The sequence below is a fragment of the Bactrocera tryoni genome, chromosome 3, assembly GCF_016617805.1.
Source record: "Bactrocera tryoni isolate S06 chromosome 3, CSIRO_BtryS06_freeze2, whole genome shotgun sequence".
Taxonomy (NCBI): domain Eukaryota; kingdom Metazoa; phylum Arthropoda; class Insecta; order Diptera; family Tephritidae; genus Bactrocera; species Bactrocera tryoni.
The window spans coordinates 31,750,443-31,772,214 of NC_052501.1; the positions used below are offsets into that span (position 1 = coordinate 31,750,443).

At 37.8% G+C, this 21,772-nt stretch overlaps 1 protein-coding gene across 1 annotated transcript in view; it reads right to left on the reverse strand.

Annotated features, from left to right (window-relative positions):
- LOC120770055 (obscurin) overlaps positions 1 to 21,772 on the reverse strand; it is a 120,051-nt gene that overhangs the window by 81,858 nt on the left and 16,421 nt on the right. Inside the window, exons 5-8 of the mRNA XM_040097174.1 lie at positions 19,768 to 19,924; positions 16,544 to 16,629; positions 11,864 to 11,999; positions 3,972 to 4,156 (exon numbers count right to left, since the gene is read on the reverse strand). Of these exons, the coding sequence (XP_039953108.1) occupies positions 3,972 to 4,156; positions 11,864 to 11,999; positions 16,544 to 16,629; positions 19,768 to 19,924 (564 nt within the window). The remainder of the gene's footprint in view (positions 1 to 3,971; positions 4,157 to 11,863; positions 12,000 to 16,543; positions 16,630 to 19,767; positions 19,925 to 21,772) is intronic.

A 21,772-nucleotide genomic window follows, 5' to 3' on the forward strand; every position in this document is an offset into this window, starting at 1 on the left:
CTATCTTGTTGCAGCTTAGATTCGCACCCGCCTCTGTGCAGCAAAACACGCGCGTCACCAAACACAAGGAAGGTTCGACGTCGAGAAGCTGCAATCACAACAGACAGCCGAACGATTTTCTACTCGGCTTGCACTCCTGCTCTCTGAGAGCACTCGTCAACAACTCGGTATAAGGGAACTGTGGGACGGCATTTGAAACTCCTTACGTACAGCTGCAACCGAAACCATTGGTTTTCGGAAAGTGCAAAAGAACAGCTGGTACGACGAGGAGTGCCGTGTCGCAGCGGAGAGAAAACAGGCTGCCTACCTCGCAACCTTACGATCGACCACTACACGTGCGGGATGGGATAGATACCGAGAGTTGAAGAGGGAAGCGAGACGCATTTGCAGACAGAAAAAGAAAGAGGCCGAAATGCGTGAGTACGAAGAGCTTGATAAGCTGGCCGACAGGGGTAATGCTCGAAAATTCTACGAAAAAATGCGGCGGCTTACAGAAGGTTTCAAAACCGGAGCATACTCTTGTAGAACCCCCAAAGTCGATCTAGTCACTGATGCCCAGAGCATACTAAAATTATGGAGGGAACACTTCTCCATCCTGCTGAATGGCAGTGAACGCACAACACCAGGAGAAGGAGAACCCGATTCCCCAATAGATGACGATGGAGCAGACGTTCCATTACCCGACCATGAAGAAGTTCGAATAGCAATTGCCCGCCTGAAGAACAACAAAGCGGCAGGGACCGACGGATTGCCGGCCGAGCTATTCAAACACGGCGGCGAAGAACTGATAAGGTGCATGCATCAGCTTCTTTGTAAAATATGGTCGGACGAAAGCATGCCCAACGATTGGAATTTAGGTGTGCTATGCCCAATCCATAAAAAGGGGGACCCCACAATCTGCGCCAACTACCGTGGGATAAGCCTCCTCAACATCGCACATAAGGTTCTATCGAGCATATTGTGTGAAAGATTAAAGTCCACCGTCATCAAACTGAGGTGGCTTTAGATCTGGCAAATCTACAACCGACCAGATATTCACCATGCGCCAAATCTTGGAAAAGACCCGTGAAAGAAGAATCGACCTCTTCGTCGAATTCAAAGCTGTTTTCGGCAGCACAATGAGCAGCTGCATTTATGCCGCGATGTCTGACTTTGGTATCCCCGCAAAACTAATACGGCTGTGTAAGCTGACGTCTAGCAACACCAAAAGCTCCGTCAGAATCGGGAAGGACCTCTCCGAGCCGTTCGATACCAAACGACTTTTTCAACCTGCTTCTGGAGAAAATAGTTCGAGCTGGAGAATTTAATAGAGAAGGTACCATCTTTTATAAGAGTGTACAGCTGCTGGCGTATGCCGATGATATTGATATCATCGGCCTTAACACCCGCGCCGTTAGTTCTGCTTTCTCCAGACTGGACAAGGAAGCAAAACAAATGGGTCTGGCAGTGAACGAGGGCAAAACGAAATATCTCCTGTCATCAAGCAAACAGTCGTCGCACTCGCGACTTGGAACCCACGTCACTGTTGACAGTCATAACTTTGAAGTTGTAGATAATTTCGTCTATCTTGGAACCAGCGTAAACACCACCAACAACGTCAGCCTAGAAATCCAACGCAGGATAACTCTTGCCAACAGGTGCTACTTCGGACAGGGTAGGCAATTGAGAAGCAAGTCCTCTCTCGACAAACAAAAACCAAACTCTATAAGTCACTCATAATTCCCGTCCTGCTATATGGTGCAGAGGCTTGGACGAAGTCAACAACTGATGAGTCGTTGTTGCGAGTTTTCGAGAGAAATGTTCTGCGAAAGATTTATGGTCCTTATCGCATTCGATGGAACGATGAGCTGTACGAGATATATGACGACATTGACATAGTTCAGCGAATTAAAAGACAGCGGCTACGCTGGCTAGGTCATGTTGTCCGAACGGACGGAAACACTCCAGCTCCGAAAGTATTCGACGCTGTACCCGCCGGGGGAAGCAGAGGAAGAGGAAGACCTCCACTCCGTTGGAAGGACCAGGTGGAGAAGGACCTGACTACGCTTGGAATATCCAATTGGCGCCACGTAGTGAAAAGAAGGAACGACTGACGCGCTGTTGTTAGCTCGGCTATAATCGCGTAAGCGGTGTCTACGCCAATTAAGAAGAAGAAGAAGTCTTACCAACAATTTTCGTAACAAGTAAGAAAGGGCTACTTCGGCGGCAACCGAACATTTTATTCTCTTACTTGGGGTTAACATATCGGTCTCAGTTAAAATCAGTCCCGTATGTACGACCACGCAAATCAGGGAATATGGTAACCCTACTCTTACAACTTGCAAGAATCAAACCTACAAAAATACCTTAAGAGTTTCGGAATCTAAGCAATTCTATATATAAATTCACTCTATGTAACTCACACACTGACCGAGAAATTCGGCAAAATATTTGTTAGAAAAACGAAAATAATTATACATAGTAAATGGGAGTTGGGGTAGTATCTACCAGATTTTATCTATTAACTAGGTATTATCATGCCACATACTAAAAAATGTTCCCTGGGTTTCATTAAGGTACCTCACATACTTTATAATTCACAATCATATGGAGCAAAGTCAGCTGGGTGTTCCTGATAATAGTTATATGGGGGTTAGGTCAGGTTTTCGCCAAATTGTATCTATTTTAGGCACAAAGATATATTATGGGTAAAACACGTTCCTTAATTTTCATGGATATAACTCAAACATTGGCCGATATATCTAATATGAAGTCACCTGAAAGTTTATATTAGGTATAAAGGGGCTCAGGGAAGTATTCATCCGATTCAACCAATTTTTGATACACGAAATTACTATTATCAGGAAAGTATTCTCTGAAATTCAATTGTATACATATCTCACACATTGACCTACATATATGGTATTTTCGGTCAAAAGTTATCTATAGATACTGGGGCCCACATATTCGGTGCCTAGTGGCTTGAACAGTTGAACATAAGGTGGCATACTTTAATATAATTATTATTGCATAAATAATGCTATTACCAAAATTGGTCGAAATCGGTCCGTCGGGTCCCGAGATATACGATTTTACCAAGGAGTTGGTGGTGCCACGGCCATCGTTCATCTCCATCCCATCTCGGACGAAAAATGTAATGTCCATTCCATATTTAGTAATTGATTTATTGCACATTTAGTAGTTTGAACAGTACCGTTATATACAGAGTAAGCGATTTTCGGATTTCATGCTGTCGGTAGGAGTTCTTATAATATTTATTTAAATTTAATAGAGGGCGGGGCGATACCCACTTTTCCAAAAAATTTTGCCCACAGGTGCCCCTCTACTGCGATCCCCTATGCGAATTTACAGTTCTCTATCTTAATTTAGTGCTTAGTTATGGCACTTTATAATTTTTCGATTAATATCGTTTTGTGCGCCTGGCAGTGGTCCGATTACGCCCTTCTGTGAACTCATATTTTTTTTCTAAGGAACGTGCACCCCAAATTTCATCAGAATACCTAAATTTTTACTCAAGTCACAGCTTGCACAGACGGACGGACGAACAGACATCGTACAATTTTCACACTAGCTCTCATAAAGCTCTCTCATACCATCTCGGAGGAAAAATTTAATTAGGGTTTTCACAAGTCTCATAAAGTTAAAAGTTATAACGATTCGGAAACATAGCATTGAGAATTGTAAATGTGCGTTGGTGCCGTGTGACTCGAAACTAACGGGATATTCGTTATTCATTCAAGGCCGGCTGACATTGGCCCGCATTTACTTAGCTATAGCAAATATAATATGTGACCTGGTCTACGGAAAGGGGGCTTAGGTGTCAAAAAAAGGAGAACAATTAATGAGATAACGAGAAACTGACGATTATTTTTAACAGCTTTTCCCAGAAAACTAGTTTTCGCACGTTAGCTCCCTTTTCGTAGACCTCACATATACTATACACTTGTAAGTATGTATGGTATTTGACTTACCTACAGTTGTTGCTTTTGCTTCACATTGAGCTTCTCCGTATTTATTTACAGCTTTACAAGTGTAAATTCCAGAATCAAATTTTTGTACTTCGTTTATAATTAGTTCATAATATCCCAAATAATCCTTTTCTCTATTTATTTGGATATGGTTATCTTCTTCTGAAATTTCGGCTCCATCTTTAAAACTGAAAATTCAAATATTGCATAAAATGGGTTAGAAATCAAAAAAGTTTTGAATGAAGTAAAAAGTACGTATTAGACCGCATGTTTTGGGAAATGGTAAACTAACTTGAATTTTCAGATTAATTAACGCTTCCTCTCTACCTAATATCGTTAACTGTGATACCCACATTGTACTACGAAATTGACGTTTAAACGATAACGAAGTCTCACACTAACCAAATAATAACTGTCTTCATTAAGCTTACTAACTGTGATCTTTCTTGTAAAAAAAAAGTATGACCATTAGGGTGTGTCACTCTGGGTCAACCTTTTTTTTTCAACTCGATTCCGATTCTACTCGAAAATCGAGTTTTCTAGTAAAATGATCGATTTTTCGAATGTCAAGAATCGATTCTTAATCGACTTCAACTACTGAAGATCGATTCCGAAAAATCGATTATTTTTCGAGAAAACTCGATTTTCGAGTAGAATCGGAATCGAGTTTACCATCCCTACTGGCAGCCATCGCGTGCACATATAATAAACTCCGCACAATAACCACCACAAAAAAATGATTTTTTTCCGTGTAATTTATATGGAAAACAGAAAATCTGAAATAAGCACCTCTTAATAATAATATTAAGAGCTAATCTTTTGAGTGACTTTCTTTTTCACATTTTCGAAAGTTTTTAGCCTGTTTTTCAGTTGGAAAAAAAGGTTGACTCAAAATGACACACCCTAATGACCATGGAAAAACACTAGTTTTCGTGTTTTATTCGTACAAGAGAGTATGCGGATAACTCACTAATGTGGTATAACCCCTATCTTTCTTGTTAACAGTTTTTTTTGCATATTTAGTTCAGTTTTCATAGTGTGAATGGCTCAAATAACGAATGAAATAGGAATTTCTTTTTTATATTAACAAGCTATACCTGTACTCGTATTAATAAAAAAAAATGCTCTAAGTCAATCATTAGGCAACTAAACGTAGTGGAAACGTATTATTTATTGGTATAACTACATAAATTCTTTAAAATCAAACTTAATACAAGGTGCTTTCCAAAGTAAACAGGACTTAAAAAAAAAAAACAGAACAAATGGCAAAATCTATTTACTTTATTCAAAATAGTCTCCTTCTGCTTCAATACAGCTTTTTGCTTGGTCCAAAAGCATGTCGAACGAGTGTTTAGGCGGTATGGCCGCCAGTATGCCGGTGCAAGCCTTTTAAACGATCTCTACGTCTGCATAACGCTTTCCTTCAAAATTTCAAGGTAGAATACCGCATACACGTTTTGGCCAGGTGGAACAAATTCTTTGTGGACAATGCCCTTGGAATCATAAAAACTAATCAGCATTGTCTTCACTTTTGACTTCTCCATGCGCGATTTTTTGGGTTTCGGCTCATCCGGTGCCTTCCATTCAGCACTCTGGCGTTTCGTTTCGAGTCATATTGGAAACACCACGTTTAGTCACCAGTCACAATATTATAAAGGAAGTTTTTTTCCGTTTTGATCTCTTTAATGATGTGCTTCGAATGTTGGATTCTAAGCAATTTTTGGTCGTCAGTCAATTTGTGCGAAACAAACCGGACACACCTTTCGTAAGTCCAAATGTTTGGTCAAAATGCGATAAATTGATGTTTTGAAGATGTTCAATTCTATTTCCATGAATTTCAATGATGATTTCGATTGATTTTGATGAATTCACGCACAGTTTCGATGGAATTTCCGGTGATCACGGATTTTGATTGGCCCACATGTTAATCGTCATTTATGTCCTCACGACCACTTTGAAAACGTTGAAACCACTCGTGCACTCTGCTACGGGATAGGCAATCATCGTCATAAACTTGTTTCATCAATTGAAACGTTTTGGTAAAAGTTTTACCAATTTTAAAACAAAATTTAATGTTGACTCTTTGTTCGAAGCTCATTTTCGCACCGATAACACAAACATATTGACACTTAAAACGCAATAACTTCACTTCCAATCAATGAAATGTAGAAAAGCTCACTGGACAATCGATAAAAATAGCAGATTCTAACGCACCAGTCGACATATAGATGGCGCCACCAGGGGCGCTAGATTCAAAAAGTCCTGTTTACTTTGGATCGCACCTTGTAGAAGATTTTTATCATCTTCTTACAAAGCAAAAATATTGAATATTACAAACGAAAATTGCCCTGTCTACCATTCGTTTTGCTTTAAGTTTTTCCAGATGGGGTATTATAAGTCCCTCAAGCTTTATTTAGCTTATTATTGAGGTAATAATTAATGTTAGTATAAGAACAAGTAAAGAAGGACTAAGTTCGAGTGCAACCGAATACTTTTGCAACTTACAGAAATCACATCCAGGGAAAAATTTATAGTGTAAAATGTCAACCAGAGGATCGGATCCCAAGCAATTTTATATAATATATTACGCACTATATATAACTCATACACTGACCTACATATTCGACCTACATATTTTCACACTGTTGGTAGGATTTCTTATAAGTTCTTAGATATGTACATTAAACATAATAATGGATGGGGCTAAGGCTGCTTTTTAAAATTTGTTTGCCCACTGGTGCCCCTTGTTGCTACGATATCTTGTGCCAAATTAGAGTTTTATATTTTAATTTAGTACTTAGTTATGGCTATAAGTTTTCGTTTAAATGCGTTGTGTGGGCGTGACAGTGGCCCGATTACGCCCATTCATCAAGATAATTATCTAAATTTTTACACAAGTTACAGCTTTCACGGACGGACGAACACACAGACAGTCACACTAATTTCAACTTTTCTTTGCATCCTGATCATTTGTGTATATATAACCCTATAACTATCTCACTTAGTTTTAGGTGATAAGTGCAACAAAACTATTATACTCTGTAGCAATAGTATGCAAGAGTATAAGTAACACTCATTGTTCGACAAAACTGTGAATGTGTTACAATCCATTTGGCAACTTATTAATTTATATTAAAAGTCATAGCATCCTTAAATTTTGATATTATGATTTACTGTATGTCCGCCTTGTTATGGGGTCGGAAATCATTATAGGGAAATGGGGTTTACTCCAAAGTGTAGACAAATTGTATTCATATTTCTAAGGAAACTTGTCACATCATTTTTGACATACGACAACACTGACGGAGAGAGAAATTCTGATCGCTTCAGAACAGACTAGAAACGGACTTTAGATAACGGACGCTGAACAGTGAAGTAGTTACTGAAGAGAGACAAGAAATTAAAGCGCAGAAACAGTGAATTGTAGAAATAATCTGTGTAAAAGTTTTAACTAATAATATATATATAATTCTATATATAAATTTGTTATATTTTTAAATGATACAAACAAGAAGTTTTCCACAAAAGTTGACTGAGGCAATTCCAGACACAGCGAGATTTACAGATTAATTTTGTATTAAGTTAACTTTGTGTTAAATTAATCATATCATTTAAGATTACTACTACTTCTGCTAACACGATTTAAAGTTGTGAATTTATTCCGTTGTCAAAATAGAGCTTTAAATTTAAGTATTTAATAAGTATTTTAAATTGTAAAAGAGCACTCAAGTCCCCAAATAATGCGAGTTGTATTATTTTCTATTTTTTATTAATTTTTAAATTCACTTTGACAGAATATATTTCTGAGCTTTTGTGTAAAGGCTTTTAGCAAAGTTTGTTATCTTTCTTTAGCTGTGTTTATTGAAATACCACAATGAAAAATCATAGTATTTTTGCGATTATAGCAAACTAAATGATATAACTCTGCACGATAGTTTTCCAATGACAATAATTTATGTTTATTAGATAGTTGAGAAACTTCAGGGATATAAGTTTTTACCACGTTGGATCTGGCCAATGGAGGGGTTAATAATACTAAAGAAAGTTCTTTGAGCAGCAGCAGAGCAGTTACATCCTACTTTTGAAGGCTCATTCAAAACTAAGCGCCATGACTAAGCCATATATAACCCAAAGGCAATGACGGAAGACCATACAGATACATCAAAGCATGAGTATGGTGCGGTAAAGTTGAAAAAGAGAGCATAGGATGAAGCAGATAATCGAGTGCTGTTCATAAGACAGAAAACAAGTTCAACTGAAGAGAACTATAATTCTTATGAACTTGAAGTGCTCTCCATTGCCAACGTAATCAAACCTATTGCAACGCAGTTGCTATCACATTAAGGAAGAAAGATGTTCCGCCACGAGTAGCTAGATAGGGCAAGTTTTTGGAAGGATTTAATTATACTATAGAGCATACGCCAGCATCTGAAATGAAGCATTTCGATGCTTTAAGCTAGCCAGCTCGCGTTATAATAAACGAATCGTTACAGCATATGGTAGATTAACAGAAGCCCAACAAAAAGATGAATGGACGCGAACAATTCGCAAAATATTGGAAAACAAAGAATTATTTATCTCTCATGAAATTTTTTTTATATGGAACCAGCAGAGGAAATAATTGTGGTACCAAACCAGATGGAGAATGAGATCATTTTGATAACACATAAGCAAGGGCATTTTTCAATTAAAAAGACTTGTGATTGCGTAAGAAAATACAATTCTATTGGGCGTATCGTGTAAAAGCCCACCATCAACAAACTGATTGGACCTTATCATTTGGTTTTACGCCTGGAAAATTAACAACTGACTAGATATTCACCATGCGCCAAATCTTGGGAAAGACCCGTGAAAAGAGTATCGACACCACCTCTTCGTCGATTTCAAAGCTGCTTCTGACAGCACGAAAAGAGCCTGCCTTTATGCCGCTATATTTGAATTTGGTATCCCCGCAAAACCAATACTTGGTTCCCACATCACTGTTGACAGTCATAGCTTCTAATTCGTGAATAATTTCGTCTATATTGGAGCCAGTATTAACACCAACAACAACGTTAGCCTCGAAATCCAACGCAGAATAACTCTTGCCAACACTCCGGCTATGAAAGTGTTCGATGAAGTACCCGGTGGGGGAAGCAGAGGAAGTACCAGGTGGAGAAAGACCTTGCAACACTTAGTATTTCCAATTGGTGCCAAACTCGGCGGCAAACTGTTGTAAGCTCGGATATAATCGCGTAAGCGGTATCTACGTCAGTAAAGCAGAAAAATACTACGCACCAAATTTGGTTGCAATTAGTAAAGCTGTTACTGACATATAGGATTTCACTTTAAGGCCAGCGAACTTCTCATGTAAACTTACGCTATTTCGTTCAGTCGTTGTCGATACAGCGAAGAAGAAGAATGGTTGTGCTGTTAAAGCAAATATGGCCTGCACGAAATTCTTTATTATAATGAATGCACTTTGATGTTATGAATTCCATTTTGTGATTTGCGTTATTTTAAGTAAAGTTAAGGTCTTTACCACCACCAACAATGTCAGCATAGAAATCCAACGTAGGATAACTCTTCCCAACAGGTGCTACTTCGGACTGAGTAGGCAATTGAGAAGCAAAGTCATCTCTTGACGAACAAAAACGAAACTTTATAAGTCACTCATAATTCCCGTCCTGCTATATGGTGCAGAGGCCAGGACGATGACAACTGATGAGTCGACGTTGCGAGTTTTCGAGAGAAAAGTTCTGCGAAAGATTTATGGTCCTTTGCGCGTTGGCCACGGCGAATATCGCATTCGATGGAACGATGAGCTGTATGAGATATATGACGACATTAACATAGTTCAGCGAATTAAAAGACAGCGGCTACGCTGGCTAGGTCATGTTGTCCGAATGCACGAAAACACTCCAGCTCTGAAAGTATTCGATGCAGTACCCGCCGGGGGAAGCAGAGGAAGGACCAAGTGGAGAAGGACCTGGCTTCGCTTGGAATATTCAATTGAAAGAAGAGACGACTGGCGCGCTGTTGTTAACTCGGCTATAATCGCGTAAGCGGTGTCAACTCCAATAAAGAAGAAGAAGAAAGTCTTTAGGTTTTAAGTAAAGTTAAGGTCTTTCGGGCGTGGGTTTGAAACGATTTCAACCATTCTCTCTCTGCCGGAGAAGGTACCGAAATTGTCATGATCAAATTTGTTTGATATGTTTTTAGTGGTTTATGAGATATGAGGCCTCGCCCTCTTTTTGAAGATTTCCAAACCAAAGATGTCTCCCTTTTGTGATTCGCTGTACTAAGTATATTAATTTACCGCTTAGTTTAGGCGTTTTATAGGTTTTCGATTATTCGGTTTTTTGTGAGGTGGCAGTGATCCGTTTCTTCAGGGTGCCAAGGAACATGTGCCCCAAGTTACATTCAGATTCAGAAACACTTAATTATGTTTTTACTCAATCTTTTTTACATGGTTTGAAAATAAAATAATTTTGAATTTTTTACCCGATTTTATTCCATTTAGCACCTTTCAATTTTAGGGCTTTAATGTTATTTGACATATTTAATTTTTGCGAAATATGTTTACATCATAAATTTATGTAGAAGAATTCCTGTTTTATGATTAAAAACAAATTTATCATCATCGATCAATGTCTTTGCTTTCACAGTTTTTTCTGGAATCAATTTACCGCGTAAAAACAAAATTAGGTGTACTCAATATATTGGAGTTATAACATGATTGGAGCAGAGTTTCGCTCACCTTTAAGCTGTGCTATATCGCCTTAGGATAAGAAGTAAGGGTGTAACCGAACATTTTATACTCTCGTAACTTTCAAGGATCAAACTCGGAAGAATTTGTTTTCGATGAAGGGTTCACCGATATTTTCGGATTGTAGTTGGCAATAGGAACTGGGATCCACATACTCAGTATCTGGGACCTTGAATACTTTTGATTCGACTTGAACAATTTTCGGTCATAAGGTAGCACTATGTGTAGGACAAAGTTTTACTCGGATACATTATTTAGCTCTTGATTTATATAATGGAAAGCGAAAGAAGATGGAATTTAAAATTGTATTGTATGGGAAGTAAGTGTGGTTGTAGTACGATTTCGTCCATTTTCACACCGTAATGTAGGAATGTCACGGTAATACTACTTATCGATTTTGGCCGAAGTAGTTCGAAGTAGGTACTGAAGTAAGAGTTTAAACCTAAATGTGAGCATTGTCACGCCCTTTGACTTATTTTGACCCCGGCTTCTATAAAGCTCTCTCGTACCATCTTGGGTGTGAAATTTAATGTCTCTATGGTCGGGATTATCAACCGATTTCATCTTTTTTTTTTACTGTGTCGGTGGGGGTACTTAAGGAATTTGTGTTGAAAGACTTTGGAACACGTATACCACATTTCATCAACTCGCTTTTCACTTAAGTTGCTGCTTGCATGTGTGGACAGACGGACGGACAGGCAGATATTCATTTGGAATTCAACTTTTCTTTTTAGTAAAGTCTAACACTATAAACATAATACAAATATTCGATAGGTGAATAAAATTATTATACTCTGTGCAAAATGTTGCGCAGGTATAAGAGAGTGAGTCCAATATGCGTTCTATGCGCAACATCACCAAACAATATCTCTTCAAGAAACAACGTAGGTAAACATAAAATGCCGTACAGACCGTGAGTTTGAAAATAAATTTCAGTGTATTTTAACAAAAGTATGCTAAAAAATTTTTGATTTTATATCTAAACTAAAGCAGCATTTTTAAATATTGGGAAAGCATAATATCACCTAAGGTTGATAAAGAGTCAATTGGTTAAAGTAAAGAATAAAAGTCTTAACGCTAAAAATATAATATAATTAAAAACCTGCATGCAGTATCTATCAAGACTCATGCTCTTATTTTTTCTTACAATTTCACTTTAGGTTTTGGATCACCCATTACTTTAATCATAAATCTGAAAAGTGTTTGTTCCAACATTTCAACATCCTTCAACTGCACAAGAAAAACTGGTGCAACGTTTGTTTTTGTTTCGTCATGTCCAGCAGCTGGAAAGAGAGTTTAACGCATTAATTATTATATATGTATATAAAATTGACATTAAAATATATACATATGTATATATGCTCTCCGCATTAAATAAAAAATCAATATTCAAAACCATTTACAAATACATAAATGTACGGAATTAATAATCATTATATGTAGAGAAAATGCTCGCAAAAACCTCAGAAAACTTAGTTCAATTTGAAAAATTTTTGCTACATGTTGCCACAGAGTACACACATTTATTTCATCTAACTGTTGTCTGTAAAAGCCAAAACTAATCGACATACAAGGTCTGTCGCAAAAGAAACAGAACTTTTTAAATATAACTGTTTCTGGTGGCGCCAACTATTGGTGGGTATATGAAATAAAAAGTTTGATCTCTTGTTGACATTTCGTAAAAATTTTAAGACAATTGGATAACTACAATCGATGTTATCGATCAAAAAGTGACAGCAGCTTTTGGTCATCGGTCGTAAAATGCATTTTGAACAAAGAACAAATATTAAATTTTGTTTTAAACTTGGGAAAACGTTTACTGAAACATTTCAAATGATGTAAAAAGTTTATGATGATCAGTGCCTATCCCGTAGTAATGTGCATGAGTGGTTTAAGCGATTCCAAGAAGATCGTGAGGACCTCTGTGGCGATCAGAAGTCGGTCGTCTTCAGAAGTCAAAAATAAAGACAATGCTGATTTGTTTTTACGATTCCGAGGGTATTGTACATCGAGGGTTCGTCCTACCTGGTCAAACGATTAATGCTGTGTTTCACCTTGGTGTTATGAAGCGTCTTTTGTCACGCATTCGTCGTGCTCGATCACAATACCGTGAGGCAGGGTCCTGCCGCCTGTTGCACGAAAATGCGCCGTGTCATCGGTCGACGCTTGTCACTGATTTTTTGACAAAAACCTTCATATTAACCATTAATCACTCACCTGATCTGGCACCCTGTGATTTTTTACCTATTTGGAAAACTTCATTTGCCCATGAAAGGACACTGGTTTCAGGACATTTCAGCTATCCAAAAGGCGACGACCGATATTCTCAAGAGCATTCCGAAAAATGACCTTAAACACTCATTTGAAATGCTAATTGACCGGGCTAAACGCTGTATCAAAGAACAAAGAATCTACTTTGAATAAAAAAATATAACTTTTGAAAAATATTAATTTTTTGTTGTTTTTTTAACAGTCCTGTTTCTTTTGCGACAGACCGTATTCTCTATGAATAAAAAATCAGGAAGACGAGGCGCATCTCATTTAGGAGGTGAATCCATGGCTTGAGAATCTTTAAAAGGTGGCCATGGCTCTGCCCCTTATAGGGTTTTTTAGACGGATATATGAAAGACCTAAAATTCGGATGTTCACTATAAAATCTTGCTTATTTATGTAATTGGAACTAAAATATCAAGTTAAGTGTTTTCGGAGATCTGGAAGTATATTTCAAATAGCTGTTATTTCTAAGAACCGTTGTTAAAATTCCAAACCCAGCCGTACATTTTTATTTGTAGGTGATACGACGATTTATTAATACATTGAAGCAGTAGGTACTAGTTCTTATTGCGCCCATGCCCCGAGGGAAGAAAAAGACGATGTGACCAAAAATGCGCTTCACAAGCACTTATGAGAGCTGTCCCCGCCACGATGTCAAAATTGTGCTTGGCGATTTTAACGCCAGGGTTGACAAATTCAGCCTCTATAAGGAAATATGCCTAAATGAATTGAAGCTAATCGACTTCGATGGGGCCCGAAACATGGTTATCTGTAGTACTATATTCAAGCCTAGCAAAATTCACTAAGCTATATGGCTGTCTCAGGATCGAAAAGTCACCAACCAGATCGATCATGTCGTGATAGACGGAAGACCCGTCTCCAGTGTTCTAGACGTGCCCATGCTCCGAGGTGCTAACATCGACTCGGACCACTATCTTGTTGCAGCCAAGATACGCACCGGCCTCTGTGCAGCAAAAAAACGCACGTCAACAAACACAAGGAAGGTTCAACGTCGAGAAGCTGCAATCACAACAGACAGCCGAACTATTTCCTCTTGCACTCCTGCTCTATGAGGTCACTCATCAGCAATTCGGTATAAGGTAACTGACCGAACTGGCCGACAGGAGTAATGCTCTAAATTCTACGAAAAGATGCGGCAACTAACAGAAGATTTCACGACCAGAACATACTCTTGTAGAGCTCACAGAGGTGATCTAGTGACTGACGCTCAGAGCATACTAAAATTATGCAGGGAAAACTTCTCCAGCCTGCTGAATGGCAGAGAAAGTATAACGTCGGAAGAAGGCGAACCCAATTCCCCGGACCCCGTTCCGTTGCCCGACCATGAAGAAGTTCGAATAACATTTACCCGCCTGATGAACAACAGAGCGGCGGGAGTCGATAGATTGCCGGCCGAGCTATTCAAACACGGCGGCGAAGAACTGATAAGTTTAATGCATCAGTTTCTTTGTAGAACATGGTCACATGAAAGCACTCCCAAAGATTGGAATTTAAGTGCGCTCTGCCCAATCCACAAACAGGGAGACCCTACAATGTGCGAAAACTGGAAAACACCCGTGGATCGACATACACCAACAACAATATCTTGCCCACAGGTGCTACTTCGGACTAAGTAGGCAATTGAGAAATAAAGTGCTCTCTCGACGAACAAAACTCACAAATGTTAACGAGAACTGACCAATGTACACTGAGCTTTCCCAATTAAAAAAATCTTTGCAAAGGGATTCAATTTGTTTTATATTTCTCTTGGGGTTATCGTCTGGAGAACCATCGTTACCTTTAGATTGAAAGCTTTTCCGTTTCAAGTTGACATATTTTTGGGTCATGACCCTAAATTAACAGATCTCCTAAATTGTAGAAGCGTATATTTATTTCTCAAACGACTGACAGTAAATCACATAGATATTAACGAACGCAATTTCTTATAGTGCCCAAAAAATTCGATGTCATCACTTTTTAGATTTCCTGTCAAGGCCATAACCATTTCACTGTTGATCGGCATGATAAACTCCACCCATACACGAATTATAGGCTTTTACAACTATTAGACAAATAACAGCATTCACAATTCTTTTTTGGTCTTTTCTTGAAATGATCGCAGATTCCGATTTATAGAAATTGGATGCCAAACATATCGTTTTGTTATACATCCACTTGCTGAAGCTTGTGCCGATAGAGGATAATCTAAAACCACTATATCCTCTTTTCATTTTTTATCAGCTATTATGTTTTTAGGATATCCCTTTTCGGTTGTCACGAATAGTATACAATTGAAAGTTTGTGGTATTCCATAAGGAAGTTGGTGCCAATAAAGGCATAAAACTCACCTATCTTCAAATTTAAAACTTTGTGCTTTGGGGTTGCATATAAATGCGATTTCAATATTGTACCTCCGTAATATCGTCAATGAGTGATAGAAACCTGCTTGAACTGTTGTAAGTGACTATGAATTCGTTTATTTACTCAATACCTCAACCTCATCATGGTTTTTTGATTGCCAACTGCGATACTAGTGTCCTCTTCGTTTTCGGCTTGTAATCCAGCCAAGAGGAAGTCCAAAAGAGGACCACCCTGTGCAAGAGGAATGAAGGAAACATTCCAATAACAACGAAAGGAAGAGGAAAAAGGAAATGAATGGACACAGTTGAAAAGAAAAGCACAAAACTCTATTAAGAAGGCTGTTTTTGCTCGACGTCCGAGGCCCGATGCAATTATAATTGCGGGCACTGGAAACATGTCGTACAGCGATATGCTTAGAATCGTCAAAAAGGAAGATGCTCTGAAAGAGCTTGGATAGGACTTCTCGCGTCCGAGACGAGGGCATGAACATCTAACATTTGGGACACACACTTCAATTCAAACAGCCGACGGCGAACGTGTTTCAATTTAAGCAGTCAACAGAGACATTTCCACTTACAACACCCGACATAGACACTCGTATACTAAAGGAACCGACGAAAGGCAGATAAGTATTTTTCCGCATAAATTTAACCCCATAAGTGTTGGGTGAAAAGGATAACCTTTCAAAAGCGTGTTTTTCAAATTCAATCGGACCCAATACTACATGTTTATCTATTTAAAAACAAAATTTTAAATTAAAGTTCTAACTTTTTAAGAAGTAAGGGAATGACACATTGGACAATTATAGCCAAAACATAACCTATTGGACTAAATATCAATTGACGAAGTAACCGATCGACCTTTTCATTAAAAAATAGCCAATGGGTTTCCCTTACTTTTTCGAAATTTCATTCAATATGCCAGAATCGCTTTTTGAACGGGTTGCATCATACTGCATAGTAAGCATTACCAAAAAAGCCCTCACTGGTAACCTATCGGTACCAGGTTAGCTAACTTTTACCCGGCTTGTAGCAAAAATACATCCCACAAAGCATAGTCATTCGCTTCAAAGGATAAAAATAAACCGATAACAAATTTAAATGTTTAGATCTTTGAAAAGTTATATATTCCAATTTTTCTTCTGGTGATTATATCAATAAAAAATCAAAAATTTTGTCAATTTTAGACTTACCTTGTCCTACTGCAAGTTGGGCGGAACATGTCACGTTTTCAATTCCAGATATTGCTTTTGCAGTGTAAGTACCAGCATCAGACTCACTAGAAAAAAATAGTAATGCAAAAATAATGTTTAGACATATTATCGTTTCTAGATATTATTATATTATTTATAATAAATTGTAATTATTTATTATAAGGCAATGATGGTTAAATTTAAGATACCATTTTAACCCAGTTTTTTAATATAAGATTCATATCATAAAACAAATAAAGAGTAGGTGAATTTACTACCGAAGGGCAAAATGCTAACAAAAGTGTCTTACTTAATGTTATAAGATATCAAGGGCCAGAGAATATAATCGAACTCGTAGATCACTCCAAGACGGATTTCGTGGAGGTCGTCGAAAATCAGCTTTTGTTCCGGAAATTATTGATGTTGTGCTATATTGCCAGATCGTTTTGTGACCTATCCTGCTTAGTGGGACCAGCTTACATTTTATATTGCATGGATAATTGACTTTAAAAAAAAAATATTTTCACGTTGGTCCCACAATTTGTCGATCGCTCAAAAAAAAGCCCTCTGGTGTAAATTGTTCGGGATAAATGTTACCATTTCATCATTTAAAGATATACAATCCAACAACGAGTCGAAATTATTAAAATTTTCTACCGATATTTGAAGCCAGTGGCCTCAACTTTAAGATTTTTCATTAAGAGCGATACGAATTTTATGAAATTGTAAGAAATGGCGAAACGTGGATTTACGCGTATCCGACCGAAAGTAAAGATCAAAATGAGTAGAATCCAAAAAAAGTTGTTCGCGCAAAGGCGGAATATCAAAGATTTTGTATCCAAAAAAATTTGTGAATGATGCTTAAATATATAACTATAAACCCTATAAATTTCGCTTTAAACAATTATTTCTATCTTTCCCAAAAAAATCCTCAAAAAAATCGATTTTTTGAAGCCTCTAACCCGAACCCCCCTTAAGGGTGGGCGATGAACACCTTTTGTTGGACAGTTTTGTAATTTTAATAGTTTCAAAAATACCCGTTGTATGGAACTGAGTTCTGTAAAATTAGAATGGAAACCATTATAGATAGTCATGTAGAATAGGAAGCTATCATGGGATGTTTATCTTATGTTGTTGTAAAGAAGCTATTCCACCCAATTTGCATTAAACATACAGACGTATTATTATCGTGAAAGGATTCTCTCCGAATATCTGTTACCATATAAATCTCACACAATGATCAATGTTGATGGTAAAAAGTCAGCTTCAGTTTAGAGATTTTAGATTAATTGCGTTTTGTGTGAGTTATTTTCCCCAACATCGATATTAGTTTATATTAAATAATAATTTAAACATTACATTATCGTTTTCATTAGTAAACCAAAAATATTTTTATGTGTAAAGTCCACTTGTCAATTTCAATTTCAAAATTTTCAGCTGTATTCATTCCTTAGAGAAACCACCCTTTTCATAACGACCATAGCAAACGCATTAAGGTTAACGATTTAAAGGCATTCACTTGAATCTCCGGTCCTTTAATTGGGAAGGTGCCGCTGCCCAGCTGGTTGTTGTCTTTGTGAAAATAAAGGCTGATAATACCGCTATCCAAGCAGTGCGATTGGACAAGGACTGAAACGAGTAAGTCCTTGTGGCATTTACTACAGTGGCCAAATAGAGGAGCGCAAATTCGGTGTTGGATTCGTGGTGGGAGAGAGACTCCATCGCCGACAACTTCCAAGTAGATGAACGTCTAGCATCAAACATATCGCTGATATGCGCTCGGGCCCCGACGGAAGCGAAGGACAATGTGACCAAAGATACCTTCTATGAGTGCTTGGAGTACACTTTTGAGAGCTGCACCCGTCACGATGTCAAGATCGTTCTTGGTGACTGCCTTTAAGTCTGAATTTGAAATCCTCGCAAAACTTATACAACTGTGTAAACTGACGTTGAGCAACATCTAAAGCTCCGTCAGGATCGGTAAGGACCTCTCCGAGTCGTTCGATACCAAACGAGGTTTCAGACAAGGCGACTCCCATCGTGCGACTTCTTCAATCTGCTGCTGGCGAAAATAATTCGAGCCTCAACATCCGCGCCGTGAGTTCTTCTTTCTCCAGACTGGATTAGGAAGCAAAGCAAATGAGTCCGGTAGTGTCCGACTCCTGTCCTCAAACAAACAGTTGTCGCACTCGCGACTAGGCTCCCACGTCACTGCTGACAGTCATAATTTCGATTTCATAGATAATTTCGTCTATTTTCGAACTAGTATTAACACCAATAACAATCTTGCCAACTGGTTCAACTTCGGACTGAGTAGGCCATTGAGAAGTTAAGTCCTCTCTCGACGAACAAATACCAAACTCTATACGTCACTCATTATTCCCGTCTGGCTATATGGTGCAGAGGCATGGATGATGACAACATCTGATAAGTCGACGTTACGAGTTTTGTTCAGCTCTGAAAGTATTCTACTCAGAGGTGGAGAAGGACCTGGCCTCGCTTGGAATAATCGCGTAAGTAGACAGTAAGGAAGAAGAAGATTCATTTTTTACTTTGTCTGTAGCAGCCGCTAAGTTTAGACATGTTTTTATGGGGTTGCCGATTTTCGTTTCGTATAAGATCATGCTTTCTGATCAAAAACAATACTGTAACAATGACCGAGACTCCATATTCCCCAAAAAATAGAACGTGAAGCCGTTTTACAAGATTAATGACATTGAAAGCGCATCGGTGAAAGCGATGAGGCTATACCACAAATCGAGTTTGAGAAGTAATTTTACGATTGAAAGAAGCGCTAGCATAAGTGCATAGTATCGAATGGGGACTATTTTAAAGGCGACAACATTTCAATTTCAAGTTAATCGGTTCATTAGAACTTGAGAAATCATGTCAGAGGTGTTGAAAATAGTAGTTTCGAGAAAAACGCGATTAAAGATTTGAGTCTAACTGCAGGCAGTCGGTAAATAATAGAAATTTTAAAAATTCCTTTGGGGAATATATTCTTAAAGGTCCAGTCTTGAAGAATATGCAAAAAAAAATTTGATTTTTTTCAAAATTCTAGACTAGAATACCCCCTTAATGTAGAAGAATGAATAAGCAATTTTTTTCAAAACCGAAAATTAACGGTTTTTTTGAACACACCTCGTACTGATAAATGCTGTAATCAGATTCTTTGCTTAGTAAACAATTTTATATTTAATAATTTTAAATTAAATGAAAATTACCTGCAATTCTTAATATCCAGTCGGTATGAATTCATCGCTGCTTCTGTTTGCACAACTCGGTCAGCAAGTTTATCTTCCAAGGGCTTGTTATCTTTTAACCAAACCACTAATCCTGGTTTTTCAACAAATTGAACCTCGAAATGAGCAGACTCTCCAGCTATAAAAGTTTTAAATTTCGAAAATATTGTACCAACAAAACACTATTGTAAGGTATCGCATAAATGTATGTTGAAAAACATTTGCAACTAAAATATAGTTATTGTATAAGTCAAAGGAGGCTTTTACAAGGCTTGCATTTTTTTGTATTTATTAAGCATTAATTTTTTTGCAGATTAACAATACTTAATACTATTTGATACGTCTCAGGAGGATCAAATAAGGATCAAATGAGAGATGACGCATGATGTCTTTATTGAGTAAAAGCGGTGGCCAAAATCGGACCATTGCCATATCCACAAAGTGTCCTTAAGTGGCAAATTGAACCAGACTATAAGTTTTCAAGCCCCTTTATACCGAATATAGCAAGGAGGCTATAACTGAGTTTCATCCGTATATATTGGTCAAAGTCTGTGTTATCTTATTTAAATTCAGAGAGGTCCTTTTCATAACGAAAGTTGTAAAAATGACTGAAAACGGTCCATGAATTAGACCAACCCCTTACACTACATATAATATTACACGAAGGTATATTAGTTTAATATCAAAATTAAATAACTATAATTAGCTCAGAACTTCCCCTAGCCTAAATATACCCGATATATGTATGTATCCTTCTTACTAGTTGACTTTATATTTTTTTTATTGGTTAATACAATATCTGTGATATTTGAATGTAATTAAGTGGACATGTTTTCTTCACTATAGGATGGTTTAGCGCTGAATATGAAGGAAGTTATGCAAGTACATACAAGGTCTGTCGCAAAAGAAACAGGACTGTTAAAGAAAGAACAAAAATTTAATATTTTTCAAAAGTTATATTTTTTTATTCAAAGTAGTTTCCTTGTGCTTCGATACAGCGTTTAGCTCGGTCAATAAGCATTTCAAATGAGTGTTTAAGGTCATTTTTCGTAATGCTCTTGAGAATATCGGTCGTCGCCTTTTGGATAGCTGAAATGTCCTGAAACCAGTGTCCTTTCATGGGCAAATGAAGTTTTCCAAATAGGTAAAAATCACAGGGTGCCAGAATGGTTAATATGGAGTTTTTTGTCAAAAGATCAGTGACAAGCGTCGACCGATGACACGGCGCATTTTCGTGCAACAGGCGCCAGGACCCAGCCTCACGGTACTGTGGTCGAGCACGACGAATGCGTGACAAAAAACGCTTCATAACACCAAGGTAAAACACAGCATTAATCGTTTGGCCAGGTGGGACGAACTCTCGGTGTACAATACCCTCGGAAACGTAAAAACAAATCAGCATTGTCTTTATTTTTGACTTCCGAAGACGACTTTTTTTCGGTGATGGCTCGTCTGGATGCTTCCATTCGGCACTTTGACGTTAGGTTTCGGGATCATATTGAAGGCAACACGTTTCATCACCAGTCACAATCGAATATTTGTAGTTTATATCCTTTCTCGACTCCTTAATCAAATCCTTAAAATGTAGGATTCGTAGCAATTTTTTCTCTTCAGTCAATTTGTGCGGAACAAACTTGGAGCACACCTTCCGCAGACCCAATTTATCTATCAAAATGCGATGAATGGAATGGTGATGTTTAACTCCATTTCCATGTAACGCAAAGAAGATTTCGGCTCATTCTTAATAGATTCCTGCACTTTTTCAATATTGTTTTGGATAATCACTGATTTTGGCCGGCCCGACTTCTGATCGTCACAGAGGTCCTCACGACCTTCTTGGAATCGCTTAAACCATTTATGCACATTACTACGGAATAGGCACTGATCACCATAAACTTTTTCCATCATTTGAAATATTTCAGTAAACGTTTTCCCAAGTATAAAACAAAACTTAATATTTGCTCTTTGTTCAAAATGCATTTTCCGA